Below are 24,264 nucleotides of genomic sequence, written 5' to 3'. Positions count from 1 at the left end.
CTGTGGGTCACGCTCCACGTATGCATGTCTGAATGTGGCTTCTGTTCAGTCTTGTTCAAGAATGAATTATTAAGTCAGCAAGACCTGTTAGACAGCTCAGTTAGTTTTAAGGCTCACCACGCCTTCGTTCCTTACAGTCTGAGTTCCTTATCAGACTGTAAGGTAACAGTCTGATGAGGCATCACAGTCTGCCTCTTCAGACTGTGAGAAAGTTATTTCACAGTTTTCCTTTCAATACACTCAATTCAGTCTGAGCCCAGAGAGGAGAGGAGCTGATTAAACCTTTTCTCCTCCCTTATCAAACAAAAGCACAGTTTAAGTCCTTATGCGTATAGGTCATTGTGTGGAGATCTGACTTTCCTTGAATAAATAGATTTCCTAAGTAGTTGGATGTAAGAAGAGCCTCGTACAAGGGTCAGGGAAACGGTTAGAAACAAAAGCAAATTTGGTAACACTTTATTTGACGGGTTGTGAATAATTCTGTCATGACAACGTCATGAACATGAGTAAGTCTTCATGAATATTTATGACTCTTGTCATAAAGTGTCATTCGGTAAATCATGACACTTTTAATACAAAGTTGACATTATTCAAAATGTCTTCGTTATGACAACTTGATATTAACCAAGAAATCATGATCTGACTTAATTTTTTAATAAAAGTATTACTGATGAAACTTTAAATGTAGCTTTATGTTATTAAAGCTAAAGTTTAGTCAGTAATACTTTTATAACAAATTTATGACAGATTATGATTTCTTGGTTAATATCAAGTTGTCATAACAAAGACATTTTGAATAATGTCAACTTTGTATTAAAAGTGTCATGATTTACCGAATGACACTTTATGACAAGAGTCATAAAAATTCATGAAGACTTACTCATGTTGATGACAGCTGTTATGACAGTCTTACTCACAATCCGTCAAATAAACTGTTACCGCAATTTCTTTCTGAGTTTGTTTTTTTCCCCCTGTGTTTTCTTTCGTCCTCGTGTCAGCGGCTACAAAAATAAAAGTTCAGGCTCAACTTATGCTACATTCCAGTTACTTCAGAATTTACCACTCAGTGCTAGGTGTGAGATCACACCCACGGTGACATCATTCCAGTTAATGTAGTCAGAGAAATCGGGATTTCAGCAGTAGACACTGTGCATAACACCTATGAATATCATTTTAAGTTTATTTACCAAAAGCATAAACCAATTTGAGTTCAGAGTTGCAGGTACGATATGTAACTTTTACAAGTGTGTCTTGTAAAATATATATTTGCACCACTGCAAACGTATATAGCTGCTCCTGCTTCATGTTAGGAGCATGTACAGTCCAGTTAAACTAGCCTTTTTTAAAGTTACACAAATAAATGTGACGATTTGTGACATGGTAAGATTAACAAGTCATTGCTTGCTTGTCCCAACAAGCCATTCTGTGATTTAACAGAATATTGTCTGAATTGCTCGTCACTTATTGTTTTCTGATTGTTTCACTCAAAGATTACCACTGCTGTTAAAAAACAACTCATGTCCCCATTGATTTGTACTTTGATTCATTTTTCTACACAGGATTGTCTTCCATGGTCTCAGAAGCCTTGTTGATTTGAACAGGGTGTTCAGATTAACTACCCAAACCCCACAATACGTTTAGTTTTGGTAAAACTATTCTGTGGATCAACAAAACAAAAGTAGGACTTTTTGAAAGGTGTTAATTCCTTAACATCTGGAGTGTAGCCAACACAGCAATAAAACATAGTGTGATGTTCTGGTGCTGCTTTGCAGCATTCACTGGATGACACCATTAATTCTGCGCTGTGGCAGAAGAATGCCAGTTCATTAGTTTGTGACCTTGAAGTGAGGCTCACTTGGGTTATGCAGCTGAACACTGTTCCAAAGCACGGCTCAGGTTGCCTCTGAATGGCTCAAAGAAAAATAATATGTTGGAATAGCCTAGTCAAAGACCAGATTTAAGTCCAGTTGAGATGCTGGGATATGATTAAACATGCTGGATAGCAGAGCATTTTGTAAAGAACAGTGAGCTAAAAGATTCATGGACATTTATCATACTGTTTGATTGCAATTGTTGCTGCTGAGGGTGGAACAGTTAGGTTGGGCGTTTTAATTTGGTAAAATGTCTTTGATCTGAAACATCTCAGTGTCACTTAAAATGCATAGCAATCTTAGAGATACCAAGTCGAAGACAAAATCTTCCTCCTTCTTAAGCTGTCTTGTTTACCCATCCTCCTCGTTTTGGCTACTCAGGCATTCGTCATGTTCCGATAGAGACCAGAATCCGCAGCGGCCAACATGCTGAGGCGTCTCGACAAAATCCGGTTTCGGGGCCAAAAACGGGAGGAGTTCCTTGACCCGACCGAGTCGCCCAACACATCGGACACAGAATGCAGTGACGACGTCGCGATGAAAATACGCTGCTTGCCCAAAGAGCAAGAAGAGCTGAGAGAACCTGAGTTAGAACAGCAGATGGAAGCCCAGGTGCAGGAACACATGACAAAACTTTTGCCTTTGATCCAAAGATAAAACTGTCTCATGTCATGTTGCTTATTTTGTGTTTGTTTGCCAAAGGCTGGTCCTGGGTCATTTCTGGCAGGTGTTCAAGAAGAGCCAAAGACAGATTTGAACGAAGTGAAGGGCCTTCTAGAAATCGCTTTGTTAGAAAAACACTTCTTAAGTGAGTATATTATGAGTATATTATGCACTTTACTGAGCCATACAAAAGTATTCATATTCTGAGTTTTAAACAACAGAGTATTTTATTGGGATTTTTATGACACAATAATGCAAAGTAGTTCAGAATTGTAAAATGGAGGGTAAATAATACAAAGAAATGTCAAAGTATGGCATTCATTTGTATAAAGCACTCCTGTACTCCTGTGCTCTGGCACCCCTAAGTAAAATCCAGTGACTACAGATGCGTATGAAATGACAGATTTGGCCCTTTGAAGGCAATATGCTCTGCAATATGTTGTAGCAGATGTACAAAGCATGGCACATCTTTTAGATTTGTATTTGTGAACATTTTTGAAAACTGCATAATTTTCCTACCACATCACAATTATTCAGTACTTTGTTGGTCTGTCACATAAACACTGTTAAAGCCCCTCTGTTTCCACCACTACCCCCAAAGGGACTCTTTTAATTTGTAATTAGTCATCAATTAATTGCAGTATTTTACTGTCAGGTCGTAATGCACAAAGACAAAAAAATAAGTCAGACTTTCCTCAAGCTGTCCAGGAATTGTTTTGTACCAATGCTGCTGACTCAATGATCAGATCACATCACAGAAAACTCATCCCACAATACAACTGCATGCTGGGTAATCTGTCAATATTTGCCTTCTTTATGTAATGCTCCAACAGCTATTTATAACACTGCAGTCCTCATTGTGTTTCACATTGGCATGCACAGGCACAGACACACATTACCTCTTTCTATCTTCACAAGGACTTTGAATTGATTCCATTCATGTTATATTAATTTCTATCCCTGGCCTTTATCCTAAACCTCACCATTAGCAGTGCATGCCTAGCCCTAAACTTAACCTTCAGTCTCCTGTGCAACACTTAGTTACAAGACTCAATACATTCAGTTTCAGAGTTTTCTCAGCCCACGTTGATGTAATGTTTCTACATTGAACTTTATTGGCAACGTGTAGATTTGTTTTGTTGCTTTCCATGAATTTCAGAGCTTACACAATGTTCATGATGTGTAGAATTTGATAAGACACTTTATTTTAAAAATGATTGATAGAACAAGGCACTTACAAAAGCATGAGAATCCCAGCAGCCTCTTGGAGTCATTGATAAATGGGGTCAGCAATCTTCCTGCTACTCCTGGAAACCTGTCACTTTTATCAGGAAATGCAGCAGTAGTCCATAGAACAGAATCAACCTTCTTTATCAGGTAGTTTAGCCATTTAGCCCTGAAAATGGTAGAAGAAATGACTCTCTCCACAACAGACTTATAGAAGTTATGCAGCATCATAATGGAAACCTTAAAGGACATAAGCTTCTTCAGGAAGAACAGTCTGCACACAGTCTTTCAGTCTCAGATTGTGGTCTGTTAGTCAGGTAGTCATACATCCAGGTGATTGCTGAGTCCTCCACCTGTGTCTTCTGGAGTTTCTGACAAAGTAGATCAGTCTCAATTGTGTTCAACTCCAACGCAGCAGTAAATTCACAACAAAATGGCCAAAAGAGAAAGAATCAGTTTGCTACCTTTTGAAGTTTAAACTTTAACCTGATTAAAATGCAGCAGATGGACCGTAGAGATGTAGAAATCAATGTTGAAAAACCTTTAAAGAACTCCAGTTTTGTAAAAAAAAAAATAAAAATAATAAATGAATAAAATTCTCCACATTTTGCAAGAATACATACAGAAATAGAATACTAAGAGTTATTGCTCCTTAGTCTACAAGGTGTTGGCTCATGCGGTGTACTTAGTTTACTATAACTTGAGTTTACTCGTTTTGTAATTGGCTAGCTTCTCGGTCCATCTCTTCCTCACATCACATGAAACTTGTTAATAAATCCTAACTGGGAGAGAAATCAGGTTTACTCCCTTAATGTTCTACATAAAACGTATGATACCTCACCTTTCATTTGCATGTTATTAACAACTGATTTTTCTCATTAGTTATGAGACATTTGGAGGGGGAAAAAAAAGAGTTTTGTAGGAGTAGGTTTTTCTTGTCTTCATTATGACTCGTCACTCTTTCAGAGGAGGAGCTGAAGAAACTGAAGGATGAGTCCCACATAGATTCACTGAAACAAGAACTGGAGAAAGAGCGATGCAAACGTATTGAGCTGGAACAGAAGGTCAATGAGGCCGTAAAATTAGGGTGAGTTGTTTTAAAAGACTTTCCAATCCAATTTTCCTTTTATTTATTGACTGACATTTTATCTCTCTCCTCAGAGGTGAGGATTCCCCATCTCAGTCAAGAAAACCTCCATCCCCCCAGCCTTCTCTAAGCAGCAGTACAGGTTAGAACTCCCACTCTTTGTTTTGTCTTTTTCATATTGTTTTAACCCTCCTGTTATGTTTGTTTCTGAGGTACAGCAATAATGTTCGTGGGTCAATTTGACCCGGCGAGTGTTTAAATCATGCAATAGGGTCAGAAACCAAAGAATTCCTCCAAAACATTTTTGTATCTGATTATTAGCTCCAATACTAACTATTTCAATCAATATTTGTGCAATGATGTCTTTTTATTTCTCAGAAATTAAGGATCAATGATGACAATTTACTCATTTGGACATAAAAAATAGAATTGGACATTTTTTAATCTTTTTTTACATTTTAACCTGACTGCCGGGTCAAATTGACCCGAACAGTATCTATGTAAAAAGTAGACCTAGGCGGTGGTGCAAATGTTTAAGATGAATAAATTTTCAATTTATATGTAGAGTGCACCTATTAAGACAAATAGAAAAAGTTTCATGCAAAAAAAATACTTCCAACTATTTAAAAAAAAATGTTTAAACTTTAAAACGGGTCAGTTTGACCCGGAACATAACAGGAGGGTTAAGTCTGGAAAAAATCAATTTCCCTATCAGTTTTTGGAATCACTTAGTCAAACCTCATATTTTCTTAGAAAAACATAAACAGACTCTATGGAGCAACTTCCTGAAATGGCTTTACAATCGTTTCGGAGTTTACATTGAAGACTTCCGCTTCCAGCCGGAAGAGACAACTGTGGAGACGGAGGAGCCACTAAGTGGACGGAGGTAAGGAAAATGCAAGACATGTCTCTGAGAGGAGCATTTAGAGTGAAAAGGTTCTAATGAAAGTTGTATTTATTTTAAATCAAAAATTGATCTGATCTGTTGTAATTGATCCCCAGGCTGACTGAAAACATGAGACGCCTCAGTGAGTATTTTTGTCTTTTCTGCAGATAATTAGGAGTATGGTAGAGTATTATTTTTGTATAGGAGAAAAAAATAATATGCTTGCTGAAAGATAAAAATAATAAACTTTAGAAGTCCCTTGATGGATCCCTGTGGAACCCCACATACAGAACCTTTTGAGTACTTTTGGTTACACGCCCCCCAGATGCTTTGCTATACAACATTTTCTTTTCACAAAAATTAACAGCAAAACTGATGAGTCTGATATGCTTTTCTGCCTGACCTTGTTTTTAGAAAGAGGGTTCAGACCTGTGACAAACTTCATGAGGAACCTGTCTGCCTTATCCAGTTGGTACTCTGTGTACACGTCTGCCATTGCCTTCATTGTAAGTTCACACACAGACAATGTCTCCGTGTTCCACTAAGCACCACACACATCTATTAAATAATAGTGTACAGACATGAAATATATTAAAATATATAATACATGATGGTCTAATGCAAACCTGACACTCAGGGCTGGGCGATATACAGTAGTTGAAAAATATATCATGCTATAAAGGTTTCTTATCAGTGGATATTGATGATTATTGATTAGGTTTTTTGTTTTTAACGTGTAATTCTGCCAGATACTCGTGACCTTTCCTGCTTTTTATTCGCAGTTTCCTCTCGAGCTGTTGTTCTCCTCCATTCACTCCATGCCGCTGTTTTTTTATTTTTATGACACATGGTGGTGAAACCCAAAATTGCTTCTGTCCAAGTTACTCAATAGGTTGTTGCTAGGTAACCAAAGAGTGTGTGAGTTAGTTGATGCCAACCTTACTTAGCTGGCATTGAGAGGCTGAGCAGCTTAAGTCGTTCCCCTGGTTACATCCTCCAGAATGCTGTGCAGTTCTGAATTTAAGTTCAGTGAAATTACTGAAAATTCTATTAATCACTTATATATGGTGATATAAATTATTATTCATGTATTGCCCAGCCCTACTGATACTGTATGAAAATTTATAAACTTGTATCTGTTGATGAAAAACTGCCAAGAACTCCATATTACCTCTTATATAGCCGCAGAAGTTTTGGGTGGATCTGTAGAAAGAACAACTTCCCATTTAAAGCTGTCCACCAACCTTGCAGGTAACATAGCAATTTGGTGAAAGGTGTTTTAGTCAATTAAAACTGTTGGGTCTATTTTGGGGCGCAGTGGCGCAGTTGGTAGCACTGTTGCCTTGCAGCAAGAAGGTCCTGGGTTCGATTCCCGGCCCGGGGTCTTTCTGCATGGAGTTTGCATGTTCTCCCTGTGCATGCGTGGGTTCTCTCCGGGTACTCCGGCTTCCTCCCACAGTCCAAAAACATGACTGTTAGGTTAATTGGTCTATCTAAATTCTCCCTAGGGGTGTGTGAGTGTGTGTGTGTGTGTGAATGGTTGTTTGTCATGTATGTCTCTGTTTTGCCCTGGCAACTGGCAACCTGTCCAGGGTGACCACCTCCTCTCGCCCGGAACGTATCTGGAGATAGACACCAGCACCCCTCCCGACCCCATTAGGGACAAAAGGTGAACAGAAAATGGATGGATGGGTCTATTTTGGTTCCCAACTTGCAAAGAATCAACCAGAGACATATATTGCTTTTCTGCAGAAGAGGGAAGTTTGAGCCAGACGCGGAGAACCGCCGTTAAACACTGTCTGGGATCAACTCCGCGGGTTCTCAGTCCCCAACTGCCTTTTATTATGATTAAAAGGAAGGAGGTTGGGCTTTTTCACACAGTCACACAAACAATTGATCAATAACCTTTACCGCAAGCTGTTCTGGGACCTTCTGTGGACATGCTCTTACAAGGGCACAAAGCTGACCTTTACAAATCAGTTTCACAGGCAGCTGATAACACAGGCAGCTAATGACGAAAGCAGCTGATAACACAGGAATGTGTAAATGTTTCTAGCCTCCAGGCAAACATCCTAAAAACAGTTAATAGTGTATCACAAAAGAAAGGAGTCAAGTAAAAATCACACAGAATAATATGAAAACATAACCTTTCAAATAAACTCATAAGTAAATGAACCTAGATAATTCTTCTTAACAAAAACGACTTCTTGCTTTTAAATTTTTTTCATTTAAAAGAGACTAAATGAAAGAAATAAAACAAACAAAAATCTACTTTCTTACACATACACGGATGAGCACTAATGTGTTGAGGAAGACACCTCCTCTTTGGATGTCATGAGAGTAGAAGTTAGAATAGAAGATAGAAGTTACTTCGATACTCATGCATGGAACACCTGAGTGGCAGGATTGGGCTTTAGGATTGTTTTCATCAGCAGGGGCAGGGATGCTGACAAACAGGTTCACTTCCCATTTTTTTATATGTAATAGAATTTGATCAAAATTTAACTGAATCCCATCCGATCGTACAGTCAGATCCATCCACAGCAGCATATATATGTGTATAAGGCGTATGTGGTGGCGACGGAGGTAGAAATCCGTCTTGTAATCGGTGGGTTGCTGGTTTGAGCCCCCGCCTCGTACGTCTCTGTTGTTGTGTCCTTGGGCTAGACACTTCATCCACCTTTTCTGCTGATGTTGGTCAGAGGGTCGATGATGCTGCATAGCAGCCTCTCTTTTCTCAGACTGCCCTGCTGTGGTTCCGATCCAGTAACTTGTCATCAGTGTGTGAATGTTTGCGTGAATGGAAATGGATGATTTCATTGTAAAGCGTGTTTGAGCTTTATAAGTCAGTTGTATAAGTCTTCTGTCATTTCATTTAAATACCCAAATTACAGTACAACACAATAGAGTTAAAGCCAGTCAGTCGTATAATGGCAGTTCTGTTCTGGAGAAGCTTTTAACACGGTGCCTTACAGAAATACTGGCTGTGTGTATTGACAGGTGTACATGTATGCAGCGTGGCATGGCTGGGCCATCCCCATGTTCCTGTTCCTCGCAATTCTCCGCCTTTCCCTGAATTATTTCATTTCCAGGTGAGCTCCCCCACACATTCAACCACTCTCATATTTAAAGACAGACCCGGACAAAGAAACAATTTTGTGTTAAACTGCAAGTCATGCTCTTATTCAGAACAGAAACTTTACTACAGCAGTTCCTAAAGATCAAATAAAATCCTGGTTTAAAAAAAAGAAAAGTTTTAGTACTGACCCTTTAGTGCAGGGGTGGGCAACTCCAGGCCTCGAGGGCTGGTCTCCTGCAACTTTTAGATGTATCTCTACTTCAACACACCTGAGTCAAATAATGAGGTCATTAGCAGGACTCTGGAGAACTTGACTGCACTTAGGAGGTGATTCAGCTGTTGGATTCAAGTGTGTTAGAATAGGGAGACATCTAAGAGTTGCAGGACACCGGCCCTCGAGGACCAGGATTGCCCACCCCGCTCTACTGGTTACTACTTTACTATGTTTTTAACTACAAGGAATTAAAAAAAGAGTATTTCCATAAGAAACTACACAAGCACATTTCCTAACTCTTAAGTATTTATTAAAGATCTTATTTTTTCCATAAAAAAAAAATAAATTAAGGTTAATTGCAATGTGAGCAAAAGGTAAATGAAGAAAAAACATTCAAAAACAGAAAATTAAAAGAAAAATTTAATTAGGAAAATGTAAAATTAAATTAAAGGTAAAATGGCAATGTGAGCAAAGGTTTTTCTTCACTCCAACCTGTTGGTTAGATGTGTCCAAGGAAAAGTGGTCCATGGCTACTGGTTGAAAGTCATGGAGATGGAGGTATTATAATTATTCTATATTAAATATTATACCTATATTATAGGTATTATATATTGGGATGACGGTGGTAGAAGTTCGCCTTGCAATCGGTGAATCACTGATTCGATTCCTGGTCCGGCCGCCCTGGTCTTCTGTGTCCCACCTTGCAGCCTCTCTTCTGTTAGCCTGCCTAGGGCAGCTGAAGCTCCAGTAGCTCACCATCATCAGCGTGTGATGATGGTGAGCCCTTTGAGATTTCAATTGGAGATGTAAAGGGCTTTGTAAATGAAACAAATGATTAGTGTTATTAATAATAATCATCGTAATAGTAACAACACACAACAGTAAAAACATTTTAAAGTCAATCAAAACAAAGCTCTAAACTGTTGTTTTTTACTCAGCCAACCCTTTAAAAGTGTGTTTTACCTTCAGTATCCTTTAGGCTCTGTGACTGTTGTTTGGTGGTTGTTAATGTTCAGTTTAAAATGGCACAATATTTACGTTAAACCATGGTATTTTTTGTTTTGGTTTAAGTACATGAAGATTGTCAGTAGTCCAGCTATTAATCTGTTTCACACAGACATCTTTTCCCCCGCACAATTAGCACAACACGCACCAGATGAACACAATCTATACCATCATCTATGGCCTATATAGACATGCTCCAATTACCATGGTGATGGTGCGCTGGAATTATTAGGTAATCGTGCAGCTCAAAGTTGATATGGCAAGGGGATACTTCTCAGCTATTATTGAAATATTTGTATTTTATATTTCTTTTAATGTTCTCTCATTGTATCTATGCCTCCTTTTCCCCACAGTCATTTTTGCGTGCCAGTTTGCTCATGCCTTTGAAACATACTAAATATAGATGCAAAATCAGCACCCTCAATCTGTTTCTGGTTTGATGAAACACATTTGCAAATACTCTTGCCAGGATTTTGCATTTTCTGATGATCAGCATTTGTTCTGCATATTGATGAGGCCAAACATGCTAAATGGATTATGCCTGCTATAGTGGTCATTTAGCTGACCGCCATATGTACCACTACATTCAATATCATTTCAGATTTGTGTGTACATTTTGTTCATTTTGTCTTAAAAAGTGAACTATTGTTAAAGGCCAATATCAAAATCCCATGTTAAACCTGCTATTTTATCAGTACTTACCAATATTTACCAACCATGAGACTGCTTCCCAATCCAGCCATCAGTATAATTTCAATTCTTTGCTCTTTTGTCAAACCCATCTTCTTGGGTATCTGAAATATAAAAGAAATATACATTTTACATTCTCCTATGATGGAAACGTATGGCCCCCATAAATGCATCTGTTAAACACCACAACATTAACATTTAAAGCATAAACAAATAACACATGGCCAATGTTTGAAATAATTAATTACCTTTACATCCAATGATGTGAGAACTAACTCGTTAATCTTTTAGCCTCTCATGATGTCAGCACTATTAAACTGGAATAAGTTTGAGGTGGTTTCTTGTTTAACTCTATGTTCCCATGACAACTTGCTCTCAGAGGCTGGAGGATCCAGTGGAGCATCGTGCCTGAAGTGTCTGAGCCATTGGTGAGGCATCTCTCTTTGCTCTGTCAGGCACACTTATTATAAAAGTGTTGTTTTTTTTTCTTTGCGCCTACAGAAGTTGTTGATTGAATTCAAATTGTTGAGGCTGGTTCCTGACTCATGGCTCTAATGTTTTCAAGGAACCTCCAAAAGAAGACTTGACTGTATCTGAGAAGTTCCAGTTGGTTCTCGATGTTGCTCAGAAAGCTCAGGTGAGTGACGATGCACTAAGAGATTGTGTAGGTCAGAACTGAAACCTCTTGTTAAAATATTTCACTCATCTCTACGTCTATCCAATCATTGTGAAGCTTTGATGTGTTGATGGCAACCAATTCTGTTTAGGGTCCATGATATAACAAGATGTAAGAACAGCATTCAGAATATTTATGTTGCATCGTGGTTTTACTTTATTAAATAAAGAGCAGAGGATACATCACACCTTGGTAGTGTGCCCTGTTGTTGGTCCAGTTCTTCTGACAGCTGCACCTGCGTCTTCCAAACGGCTGGGAAGTTTTCATGACCTGGGCGACACCACTCTTTCCAAACCCAAGTCATCGGCTGTCTCAGTAGTGTTTTCCAGAATTCGATGAATCCTTCCCAAAGAACCTGTATGTTACTTCTGAGTGTGTCATGGTGTAGTTTTTGGAGACCAACCCTGACTGTTTCCAAGCGAGAGAAGAAGTCCCCCCTGAGTTTCAATGAAAAAAGGTCCTGAATTCCTGCAGGTGCACAAATCGTCCGCTGGTTTTACCCCTACGCCCTGCCTCACCTTTTTCGTTTGAACTCCGGTCCAGTACAGAGTCAGTCAGTGAGGTTCCCTTCACCGTCTAGCACATCGGACACAGAGGCTTCAAACATGGTGCTTCTTTACCTTGAGACTCTTGGAACCAGACGAGCCGTTTTAGTGGATTTCTGATCAGGGTTATCAATTGAGAAATGAGGGTCATACTGTAAAGTTCAGTGAGGTTTTGGGTGATGTCATTCACAGCCAAATTCAGCAGATGTGTGATGTAGTACATATACTGTCCTCAAGGTTTCTGTTCCAGCACACTTGCTTGCAAATAAACTTAAATATCACACATGTTCGAAAATTATCTGATTACAGTCGAGAGCCAATTTTCTGGGTGCTGTGGTGGCGCAAGGGTTAAGCACTACCCACATAAGGAGGCTTTAGTCTTTGACGTGGCTGACGCAGGTTCAATTCCCAGCTTGGTGAACTTTGCCACATGTCTTCTCTCTCTCATTGCCTGCTGTCTGTCTGAGCACTTTCAAATAAAGGCCACTAGAGCAAAAAACCTTTAAAAAAAGCCAATTTTCCAGTCCATTTTGACTGTTGTTGTTTTTCTCACATCCACACAGAATCTTTTTGGAAGGATGGCCAACATCCTTGAGAAGATAAAAAAGTGAGTTTCTTTGCAAAGGTTGTTTCAAATAAAGCTGAAGTAAAAGTCATTGAATAGAGCTCTGTACTATACTGAATGTGTGTGTTTATGTGTGTTTAGTCTGTTCATGTGGGTCCAGCCAGAGCTGACTCAGAAGCTCTACATGGGGCTGTGGGTGGCCTTTATCTCCTCGTGCCTGTTGCCTTACCAGCTGCTGGGCTTCTTCATAGGTACGTTATCAGAAACACAAACTAGGACCAGCACTCCACAGAGCCTTTCAGAAAGACTCGGAAACATATCAAACTCAAAACTCATCTATTCAAACGAGCATTTTCACTTTGGTTAATCTACACAAATTTTCTTTTTAAACATTTTTGCTACAAATTGTATTGCTTTTTTTTTTTTTTTTTTTTTGTAAAGCTTACTTTATGTTACCTGAATGGTGCCTTTTTATACATCAGAATTTTTTGAGCTCTGCCAGTTTCAGAATTTCTCTGCACCACAAACTTTGAGTGTGAAAGCTACACACTGTTTAACGCAGCTTTCACACTCAAATGTGTGGCCAGGAGCTGATTCCTCTGTGTGGCCTTATAATTGATGATGAGGGAAAGAGTTGGAACATTTCTAACAGTGTTACAGGTCCATTACAATAAAAGGAGGCAGCTGGTCATTAAACTGAAATTCCTGAATTTGTATTTTTTCTATGTGTTCACCTGGTAATACAGAGCAAAGAAACTCAGTCAGAATGATCTATTTTTTCCTGGAGGGCAGCTCAAGTTCTCTTCTGCATCACCATGTTTCAGAAGTGAATATGGTGATTCAAGTTTGTACACATCCTTCGTTTCCAGTTTGCATTTCCAGCATTACAGCACATTCTTTGAACACCTCCCTGTGCCTTAAATAGATTCAAACACAGAAATGAAACTTGCTTTCCTCCAGGAGCCATATGACCAAATTTTCCAAACAATCTGATTTATTAGGCCCGAGCAGCAAAGCGCTGCGAAGGCCTATTGTTTTCATACTGTTTATTATTTCATGTTCTCCCTGCTGGAGACGTTGTTCACTTCTGGTTACACTGGGTTACAAAAAATATTTTTTGGAAGTTGTCTTTTTTTTTTCCAACTGAATTAGGATTATTTTTGCACAGTTGAATCCAAAAATGACATCCATTTCTCTCAATCTGGTCAGGTCACTAAATTGGTGGCATTTTTTGTGACATTATCAGTTCATTCACATGAATATTTCTCATCCATAAAGGCTGTAGGAGAAAAAAATGGTTTTCTAAAAGAGTGTTATTAATTAAATGTTACAAACTTGGATTTCTGTAAATTGAATAATGAACACTACTAATGGTAAGTACATGTAAATTGAACATTACGTCTTCATTGTGTAAAATTCTCCGTCTCTTTTCTGTCCTGATGGAATCTCTCCTCCTGCTCATCATTCATTGATCAGATTCTCAGGAAACCGATCCTGATGTGAGAACAAGTCCTGCATTTTGATGCTCATGTTGCTCCACAGTTCAGAAAGTTGATCTGATTGAGCAAAACCAATGTGATTTTTTAAATTCAGCTCATCAAAATAACCCTAAAACGGTTGAAAAACCCCAGGCAATCTGTTGGCTGTTGACCAGTTGAATGATTTTTTTTTTCTTTTCTTTTTTTTGCCCCTCAGGTGTTTATTTAGGTATCAAGTTCTTCATCATCGACTTCATCTTTAAAAGTTGTCCCAAGCTACGGCAGCGCTTTGACACCCCCTACATCATCTGGACCAACTTACCCACTGACCTGCAACTGAAGGAGCGCAACAACACCACCCTGAGCAGACGGGTCAGTCCCAACTCTGAAACACACTCACACACACACACCTCGTGGGCTGCATCCAGCCTGGTAGAGCTCAGGTGGAAACCACATCACAGGAGGAGGAAACCGTCCGTTGTGAACTTCCTGTTTCCTCTCTGCTGCATGAGAAACCTGCGCAGCTGCTGTCACCTCTCAGTTTGTCTTTATTCTTTCCTCTCAGCTGTCTGAGTGTGAACAGGTAGGATCTGCTGTCTCCGTGTTGTACAGTCATACTGTAGAGGTCAGTGGTTGCTATAGGTTAGGGTGACCAAACGTCCGTATTTCCCGGGACATGTCCGTATTTCACGTCCTGTCCCGGGCGTCCCGGGTTTTTTTTAGAAAGTGAGGAAATGTCCTGTTTTTTTAAATTTCCTTCATTGGACCATTAAATTTACAGGCACTAGGGCACTGCGCACGGCGCTGCGTGTGACGTAATCCCTGAGCCGCGTCAGTGCGGGCAGCCCTGTTCTTAATCAGAAGATAGATAGCGTGGCTGTCAGTACGCCAACAACATGCCAAAGCGCAAATGTATGGAGTTTCCCCGCTTTTAGAGCCCCCTGGTTTTCCCAAATTAAAATATGGTCACCCTACTATAGGTACACATGTAGATCCATCAGCAGCAGATGCTATACATCTGATGTCCTCATTGACTGTGTGTGTTCTTGTGGGCTGCAGGGCAGATTCACAAGTATGCGGCATAGATTGTCCTTGTAGACCTACTAAAACATTTTGAACTTTTTCACATTTAGTCACAGCACAACCACAAACGATCAAAAAATATATATTTAAAAATTCTAAAGTGTGGCAAACATTTACAGTTGAAACAAGGTACTTGCGTACACCAAATAAAAAAATACTTTTTTCTTTCTTGTTTTCTGAAGTAAAATCGGAGCAAACTTCTCTTATTTTAGCTTGGTTAAAATAACCAAAATTATTTTGAATTGCTAAATTCCAGAAAACTTAGCAGGGAATTTTTTTTATGCCCATCAGTTTTTGGTACGCCCTGGGTGGTTCTCCAGTTCACCGCAGGGTGTTTGACCTTTACTTTATAACTTAGGCTCAGTCATATTGCGAGTGAATGCAGAACATTTGAGAACATCAATCTGCAAATCATTTAGATTTTGTCTGGACTTCAAGACATGCATCATGTCTTGAAATTTGGAACAAACTTCCAGCAAACTGTAAAACAGCTGAAACACTGACTTCCTTTAAATCTAGACTAAAAACCCACCTGTTTGGGATTGTATTTGAAACGTAATCAATTACACATTTAATGATGGAACCTGACTTAATGTCATGGTTTGATTGTTGATTCTATGTTGCTTTGTGTTTCTGTGTTTGATATGATGGAAAGCACTTTGAAATGCCTTGCTGCTGAAATGTGCTACACAAATAAAATTTGATTGATTGATTGATTGATCATTCTTTGAGCTAAACCGTCCCATAGTGTCTCTGGCTGAATGTTTAGGGTCGTGTTGCTGCAGCAAGTCAAACCTCCACTCCATTCTGAAGTTATTTACAGCCTCTAATGTCGTAGGGTGGATTTACCTCCTCCATTACACTTTACCCAGCTAGCTAAAAAAAAAAAAAAAAAAGCAACCCCACAGTATGATGCTGCCATCACCATGTTTGATTGTAGTGTTTGTGTTTTCATAGTGATGTGAGGTTTGTTTTCCTTCACACACAATGTACACATAGTGCAAACAGTTCCACTTTGGTCTTTTATGACCAGATCGTACGTAGCTTGTGGTAACTTGCAAACAGATCATCTTATTGTTCTTGAGTGTATCACTAATAAGTTATATTGTACAGGACTTATAAGGATATTGTTTTAGGACCTACACTGCACTTGGTTTTATTTAGAGGCATTAAAGCGAGAGGGGTTGAAATTCTCCTAAGTCTTTTGTTTTTGTAAAGGAATGGAAATTAAAACCTGGTTTTCTTCATTCCACGTCAGAGTCCTGCACTACCTTGTGAATGAAATAAAATAATAAAGTTTGTGGTTGTTATCTGACAAAAATGTGAAAAAATTCAACAGAATTGACTAGTAGACAATTCTACTATTGACTGTCTCCTTGCTTAGTAGATTTAGTCAGCCCTGAGGAGTAACGCTCAATCCTTCCAGTGACTTTTTCCCCCCCAAACAGGCAACTAGCAACAAACCTAGCAACTTTTTTTTCCTGTGATATTGGAGACAACATGTGACAGCACCAGTTATTGTACACCTCTGCTTTGCTCTGAGAGAGAACCGAGTGCTGCTCTTAGCCCCTCCCACCTCCTGACACAGCAGTTGGGTTGGAACCAACCAGATAATTTCACTCTTAACCAACAAGGCTGACGTTAATTTGCCAAACTATACAAATATACAGAAAATGTCACAATTTGCAGGAAAACAAATATCACCATTAAAGACTGTTTAATTGCAAAAAAATCTAGTTTATTTGGGGTTTAGTTACTCTTTAAATTGGTGGTTTCAAACTGGTTTCCTTGAGGACCAAAGTCCTGCAACTTCTAGATGTTTTTTTTGTCCTACACACTCGAATTAAATGGTGAAACTGCCTCTATCATGCAGTCAAGTGCTACAGACCTCTGCTAATGACCTGCTAGACATTAGCAGAAAAGTTGCTAACTATTGTTTGAATCAACATGTTTAAATTGATAACTGGTAACTGGATAACGTTTTCACCACTCCAAACTGTAGGCTTCTTTTTCTGACATAACAAAATACTCCGGTGCAATGCAGTTTTTCTCACCCTTACGTCAGAAACATGTCTAGTGAGTTCTAATTCACTAGTGTGGTCAGAAAGTTGGAAGAGGCAAACAATGACGGCAGTGATCACAGAAACGACACCTTGCTGAAACAGTACAAAGAACATCAATTCATTTCCCCCAATCATCCTCCTGTTCAGGTTGCCCCAGCAGGGGGCCGAGGGAGCGTTGGCAATGCTGCTCCTCTCGGTGCCAGCAGAGAAGAAGATGGCGGCCGATACCACAGCACAAAAAGAGGAGCTTTTCACGAGGTTTTCAGCCTTCCGGAGAGTGAGCGCCCCCTGTCAGGTCAGACGAGGAACAGCTGCAGTCATTAACATTGTGTTTTATTGAATTCTGGCTGTTCAGCACCACATTTATTGGTAGAGCAGACACTATTAATCCACCTCCAGGAGATTTGTAATTACTGCTTCATTTGTCAGTGTGTGAGAACGGCTGGCGCTGCTGCCTGATCAATAGAGACAGGAAGACACCAACAGACTACATCCGTCACGGAGTCCTGTATGTTACAGAGAAGTAAGACCCCCCTCTCATTTGAGTCACTCTCTCATATCTCTTACTGCTTTCATATGGTTATTCATAAATATGATTTTTAACCTTTGTGTAATCAAACACCAACAACAAATCTGATCATTTCACCTGAGAATTTGACAGAAACCGTCAGGATTTTGTTGTAAAACGTTTTTCTTGGTGTCCTCTGAATTTACAGCCACTTGTGTTTCGAGAGCTCCAGCTCAAGATCCGGTTCTTCAAAGAGGAATAAAGTCATCAAACTGACCGACATCATTGAAATCCAAAAAGTAGGTGTTTGTTAAAGGTGACTGATAATCATTGCTTCTTCTGCTTTTGTTGCCTGTGAAGTTTCTTTATTGCAAGTAAAGAAAATCAGTTCAGTCTTAAGCTGGTGAAACAATCCATTACTTACAGCCCACAGCTCAGATGTGACTGAGAAATAAAAAATGGAACAGATTCTTTAAAAGTTGTCACAGCATATCTACAATTACATTTTATAATAAATTTCATATCTATCGATCTATTGTCAGGTAAACTAGACAGACTATTTTGTAAATCGCAGAAAAAGATTAAACTTGTCATTTTATTTTATACTTCTGTCTTCCACACAGTATAAGGTTTTGTCAGTGCTACCTGGTTCAGGGATGGGGATCTCCATAGCAACGCCTACCACCCAAAAGGTATGAGTGCAAATGTTCTGTCCAAACTGATACTTTTGATCAATCATATAGTTTAGAAACCTCGAGGCGTCTTTGCTAAGGTGGCTGTTGTCCAAGTTAGGTAAATACTGGGATTACATATTGCACATTGCAAATGAATGCCAAAACATGAACTCTTATTGTGAAAAATTCTGAAAACAACCTTCCACTTCACAATGATGCACTGCTTTACGCTAGTCTGTCACATAAACTCCTAGTAAAATGCAGGTCTGGATGCTTCTCTAACTCTCTGTATCAATCTGATAGTTTTACTCTCTTTAGAATAATAAAATAATTGCTAAGAAAAGCTTTAAAAATACATCCACTATGTAAGATTTTCATTACAGATACGGCTGAAGAAAATCTACTTTAAAATACGTTGTTTTTAGTTACGCCAGTTTAAAAAAAAAAAAAATTGTAAGAAAAGAGAAAAGGTTCCTTAAACGCAATCTGATGCTCTTGTCTTGCTTGTTTCTTTGCAGCCGTTGGTGTTTGGCGCCATGATGCACAGAGACGAGGCGTTTGATGCCATCTTCTCCCAGCACTCAAAGATGGTTGAAAAAGCTCGAGCCAAAAATCCAGAGACGTAGTGTGGGGTCGTCCTCAGCGTACTGTTAAGAATCTTTGTTGCTGTCCTTCGCAGCATGTTTTTCAAAGTGACTTAAAGTACTCCAGTACAGCCAGTTCCCTGCTGTTGCAGGCGATCCACTGTCTGTGCAGTCTGGATCAGCAGAACCTCGTCTTTTGTCTGCATATTGCAAGTGCAATGTGACTCTGGAGCTGAGTACACACGTGCTGATGAGACTGCAGGTGGTTTCAAATTCAGCTGTGCAGGGTCCTCCTCAAGACGGCATCCTTAAACCACTAGAACAGTTTCCTTCTTCAACAGTGATTTTTTTTTTAGTTTTTTTAAACACATTCTGTCCTCTTGATTAGACTTCTGCTCTGTTGTTTATATTCAGATTCAGGGTGATGTAAATACTTTAAATTAGGGATTTTTTTTCTCCCTTTTTAGGAGAATGGATTTAGTTGGAGGTATCATAGTGTGTAGGTGTATTAGCCACCCAGTTTGAAACCTTTACAGGTTCACGATGATGTTTTAGCCAATGTTTCTGGTCATGTCCATTTTAGGAGTTATTGTTCGTTCAGATACCAGGAGGATTTCTATGTTTTATCTGCTTTAAAATCCACAGAACCAGGACCTGCTCCAGTCGTCCGTTTACAGAGCTGCACAATAAACAAAAGGTTAAAATGGGTACAGGAACATGTCAGCAGTTTTCTCAGTAAATATATTTCTAATATTTCTTGCTGAGATGAAATTCATACAAGATTCTATTCATTTCAGCTCGTTTAAATCGTTTCCCAACAAGCATTTTCTCAATGCACTTTGCAAAAAAGAGTTAATTCACCCTCAACATTAAGACGGATTCCAATTTGATCGTAGATATCAAAAAACGCTGTCAGGTTTGGGTTATTTTTTTAAGCTGGTAAAAAGTTTTCTATCTGGAGAAACCTGACTTCATTCATTCACTCCTGATGAATGAGGAGTGAATGAATGAAGGATGAATTGAGAAATGTACTGGAACTTTCTCGATTAGGATCTGAAGATGAAATTATTTTTGGATTTCCAAGAAACACACCAAGTCAAACCCCGAGAAATTTCATGTTAGTACATTAGGAACATTTTTACTGAGAAAAAACCCCACTTGTATCAAATCACAGTTGCCATCACAATATGAATGTGTGCCATAATGCAATCCCAAAGTGCTGCTTAAATTCCATATTTAGGACACTATAATATTTTACGTGTTACGTATTTGTGCTCCACATGCCTCTTGACAGATTCACTCAGAAGAACATTCACGACTGCTGGCACAAACACCTGATGAAAAATGTATTCCTAAAATGATGTTTACAGAGATGGAAGCAGACATAACCAATATTCAACAATAATAACTCATCTTCTGTCTCCCTGTGCTGCAGCCATGTCTGCTTGTGCTGAGCTGTCACATCAGTGTAGTTAGCTCGTTGCTTGGAGAAGCATTCTAGATCAAATATTTCAAACTCATAAAAAAGTAAAGGCTAATACCTCAACCACTGTTCATTTCGACGGCATATTTTGAATAAATTTTAGTCTTGATCTGAATTTAGGCTCAACAAAAACTGCACTTCATACTGGATTAGTTACGAGCTGCAGATGATTCTATCTTACGGGAAGACGCAAACACAATCAACCCCACATCAACGCCATGAGGTTTAAGAAGCGCATATAAAGTGGAAGAGCCTTGAAGGGGCAGTATTATGTAAAATTGACTTTTTTTTTAGTTTTACATCATGTTATAATATTAATCCCTCATCAAAATCATACCTGGAGTGTTGCTTTGATTTTTTTTTTAAGCATATTTGAGAAATCCTTCAATCTTCAGTGGCAGCCATTCAGCTGGTGACGGTTCAGCAGTGACGAAAATCACGGGCCAATCAACAAATACAGTCCAGTGTGAAGTAAATCACTGGGGCAGAACCGGTTAAAGCCACATCCATAGAGAAAGGCCTTTAAGTGTTGAACTCTTTGCATAGACTGGCAGCAATCTTTAAAATATGGACTTTATCTCACTCAACCAAAAAGGAAAAGAAACTCTGGGTTTATTGTATGTTTTTAAAATTTCTTTCTTTTCTCCTATTTATTTTTTGCCCCAAACATAACCCTGTTTTTCAGACTGGACTAGTCAATGTTAGGTGCCTCTTTGTACAGTATGTCATCAAAATGGAAACACTGATTTGTTGAATATGTAAAAATAATAAAAAATTACTAGTGAAAACGGTCACACCGTCCTGTTATGGCATGGTCGACCCTCCTAGCAGGCATGCCCCACACTTTGAGAAACCCTGTGGACTGTGGAGCTGGACACTGGGCCACTGTTGAGGAATGCTGGTTGTCTGATGTTTAAGAGGACAGCTTTCATCCTGATACGTTTGGATCAGGAAGGCAACACTCAGTCTAGAACATCAAGGACTTTTCCCCTGCAGCTTCATGACACCATATGTCTGTGTGAGAGCAGCTGATCAATCTTAGAACACTACTCAGATAGCAGCATCAACTTAATCCAATAAAAGCAGAAAGAGTGTACTAATGTTTTTCAACCACAGTTTTCCATTTTGGCTTTTCTCTTTAATTAATAATGAGACGGTATAATCTGTTGACATTTAATAATTTAGAACGGTTAATTTTTCTTATCTCCTGAAACATAACTGAAAGAGGTTATATTTTTTCTTTACCAAGACTCTACGTGTCCCCCATAATACTCCTTAGGTTGTATTGTAAATAGGAATAGGAAACATGTAGTTATTTTTTTTCAGCTGTTTCAGCTTTAATCTGAATTTCAGAAGTGTTAGGATGTCTGGATGTCTTTACAGAGGACTGGGACTGTGAGGATGGGAAGGTCACAGCCAACATTTGATCATGTTCTTTTGTTCTAAATGATTACATATACACAGGAATTCACTTTAAATACATAGGTTAGATCACAACAAATGTGCAGTACAACTTTAAATAAAACAATCTTTTCAGTGTACTGAGTTGTGTAGGTTTAGGTTAAATGATCTAATCAGAAGTCACTAATTAAAAAACACAGTTATTTGGTTTTTTTATTAAAATCACTGGCAATAAGAAATGTAAATTTTGTTCATTCTGACTGCTAAAAGTACGTTTTTATGTATTGCTTTGTGTTGAGAAACGTGAGGGACAACTTTTTAAACGTGCACCAATGAAACGGCGCCTCCTACAGTTGCATAGTGTCATGTTTATCAGTGGGTTCATCTGTGAAAATGAAAAGATGGGACATTTCAGAGGGGCGAGGGAAGGACTCAGTCATTGATGAAAAAATAGGAATATGAAGTTAAAGCAAAAATTTTGTTCCGACGAAAAGGTTCAATGTTTATGTTTTAAAATAAGAATAAGAGCGACAATGTTTCCTGTGTTTTTGCTACCAGTTCCTGATGAGAAGATGTGATTACATGACATACATGAATCAGTGATATTTCTATGCCTTATGTCTGGTTTTCTTGAGCAAAATTAGATTTTTTTCCTGTTAGTTTTAATTTCCCTGGTTTTCCAGGTAAAAAAAAAAAAAGACAATTCTCAGATGCCAGTTTTTACTTGAACGCCTCGTTGCCTCGTTGAGACATTATTCTCAGACTTCCTGGTTTAGTGTTAAAACTTACCGCACTTTTTTTGTGTGCTCTAGAGTTTTAATATTGTGTATAATAAGTCTATAATATTTAATGTGGTTAAACGTGTTTGTCTGGTGGTTTGGGGTTTTATATGTTGTAATGATTGAAACTGAGTAACATTTTGTAATGGATCCATCTCTGTGGTAAAAACGTGTACGTTTTTGTATTTAAGTAAAAATGGAAATTCTGCACACACACTGTGCTGCTGTGTGTTTGTTATGCAAAGGAGATATTCCCATTATTATAAATCAATTTGACCTGGAATGATTTCCAATTTAATAATCCGTACTTTCAGCAGGTTAAAGGAACTGCCACGAGTAAAAGGTTAGCATTTGCATATGCAAATATTTTTATGGCTTTATGGGGAAACATCGACCCTGAATGCATGGCATAAACAAACCTTTGCATTATTTCATTTACATGGATGACACTGGAGGATTTTAATAATTTTTTTTACACACCCTAAATAATCACAATGCTTTGATCAAATTAAAGTCAACCGCTGGCCTTACTGCAGTGGATTTCTTGGATACCACAACTTTTACAGGTCCAAGTGTCATCACAGCATTCCAACTGGATATTAAAGTTTATTTCAAAACTACCGATACACATGCACTGTTATTTAAATCAAGTTTTCATCCAAGGCACACGTTTGCTGGGTTACTCGGGTCAATCATAAAGGTTTAAAAGAACTTCCTCACCAGAATCAAATTTTTATGAAGCAACTAGGGTGTTGTTTGCGTCTTCATCCACCAGAGGGGAGCAGAGATTCTTCCTGAGATGCTTGAAGTCCAAAACCGGCTGGTGAGTTTGTGGCAGTTCCTTTTATCAGTACTTACTTACCTGCTAATATTAATGTGGTTAAAGGTATCAGAAAGCATTTGGTAGAGTTTAAAACTGTTAGTTTTAAGGCTGAAACACAGGAAGAGCAAAGCTGCTTTCAAGAGGAACAAAAACCTCAAGGACTGCCTGTGCATGCAAAGGTCAGGTCAGACCAACAGCCTGGGAACACTGGTCCTGTGCAAATCTTCAGGCACCACAAACTGGTTTAAAACCAGTCGTATCCCTACTAATGGTCTGCAAACAGAATTGTGTTTATTGAATAACTTGAAATCTGTCAAATGAGGTTTGTGGATGACGCGTCATGTACGTTTGCTAGCTAGACTTACTTTACATGCAAAAAATGTGTTGCATAAAAAGTTGAGGAATCCACACATTTTACCAAATCAGTAATTTAATGTACATAGATTGGACTCATAAGAGTTGTGCAGTACAATCCTTCCTGGACCATGGGTCAGAGGTGGACGGTTCCTAAAATCTGATTGATCAGACTTGAAATAAGATCATCACTCAGGTTGAATGATGTGTGAATATTGGAATTTGGGGGCTGACGGCAGTAGGGCCCATGTAAAATGTATTTTTACATTTTGATTTTAACCCTAACCTTTATGGTAAAAAAAACTCAGCTTTAGATTTCTCTTGTGGTTTTGTCGCGAATATAAATTGTTCCAATGCTATGCTAAGCAAAACTCCTAAGCTTCTACTTCAGTCCCGTCAAAGAATGTTATCTGATTATGATATTTGACATTTAGTTTTCGGTTTGTAAACCTTAACGGTAGCGGTTTCAGACAGGTGGCACTGACAGACGTAGCCATCTAGCCGTGCTGCGGTAGGAAAATCTGAC

General features: G+C 38.8%; 1 protein-coding gene across 1 annotated transcript in view; it reads left to right on the top strand.

Moving 5' to 3' along the window:
• The window catches only part of LOC114151603 (GRAM domain-containing protein 4-like), a 31,126-nt gene extending 8,349 nt beyond the window's left edge, over positions 1–22,777 (top strand). The window contains exons 2-19 of the mRNA XM_028028930.1: positions 2,253–2,483; positions 2,574–2,679; positions 4,728–4,848; positions 4,923–4,990; positions 5,602–5,734; positions 5,851–5,876; positions 6,149–6,240; positions 8,735–8,826; positions 11,102–11,150; positions 11,288–11,359; positions 12,507–12,550; positions 12,650–12,759; positions 14,204–14,358; positions 17,280–17,427; positions 17,562–17,655; positions 17,849–17,939; positions 18,264–18,332; positions 18,833–22,777. Of these exons, the coding sequence (XP_027884731.1) occupies positions 2,298–2,483; positions 2,574–2,679; positions 4,728–4,848; positions 4,923–4,990; positions 5,602–5,734; positions 5,851–5,876; positions 6,149–6,240; positions 8,735–8,826; positions 11,102–11,150; positions 11,288–11,359; positions 12,507–12,550; positions 12,650–12,759; positions 14,204–14,358; positions 17,280–17,427; positions 17,562–17,655; positions 17,849–17,939; positions 18,264–18,332; positions 18,833–18,940 (1,764 nt within the window). The 5' untranslated portion in view covers positions 2,253–2,297 and the 3' untranslated portion in view covers positions 18,941–22,777. The remainder of the gene's footprint in view (positions 1–2,252; positions 2,484–2,573; positions 2,680–4,727; positions 4,849–4,922; positions 4,991–5,601; positions 5,735–5,850; positions 5,877–6,148; positions 6,241–8,734; positions 8,827–11,101; positions 11,151–11,287; positions 11,360–12,506; positions 12,551–12,649; positions 12,760–14,203; positions 14,359–17,279; positions 17,428–17,561; positions 17,656–17,848; positions 17,940–18,263; positions 18,333–18,832) is intronic.
• The last annotated feature ends 1,487 nt before the right edge of the window (positions 22,778–24,264 follow it).

Source organism: Xiphophorus couchianus, chromosome 2 (genome assembly GCF_001444195.1).
Source record: "Xiphophorus couchianus chromosome 2, X_couchianus-1.0, whole genome shotgun sequence".
NCBI lineage: Eukaryota > Metazoa > Chordata > Actinopteri > Cyprinodontiformes > Poeciliidae > Xiphophorus > Xiphophorus couchianus.
The sequence above is the reverse complement of the archived record's forward strand: the minus strand, read 5'-3'. Positions and strand labels throughout refer to the sequence as shown.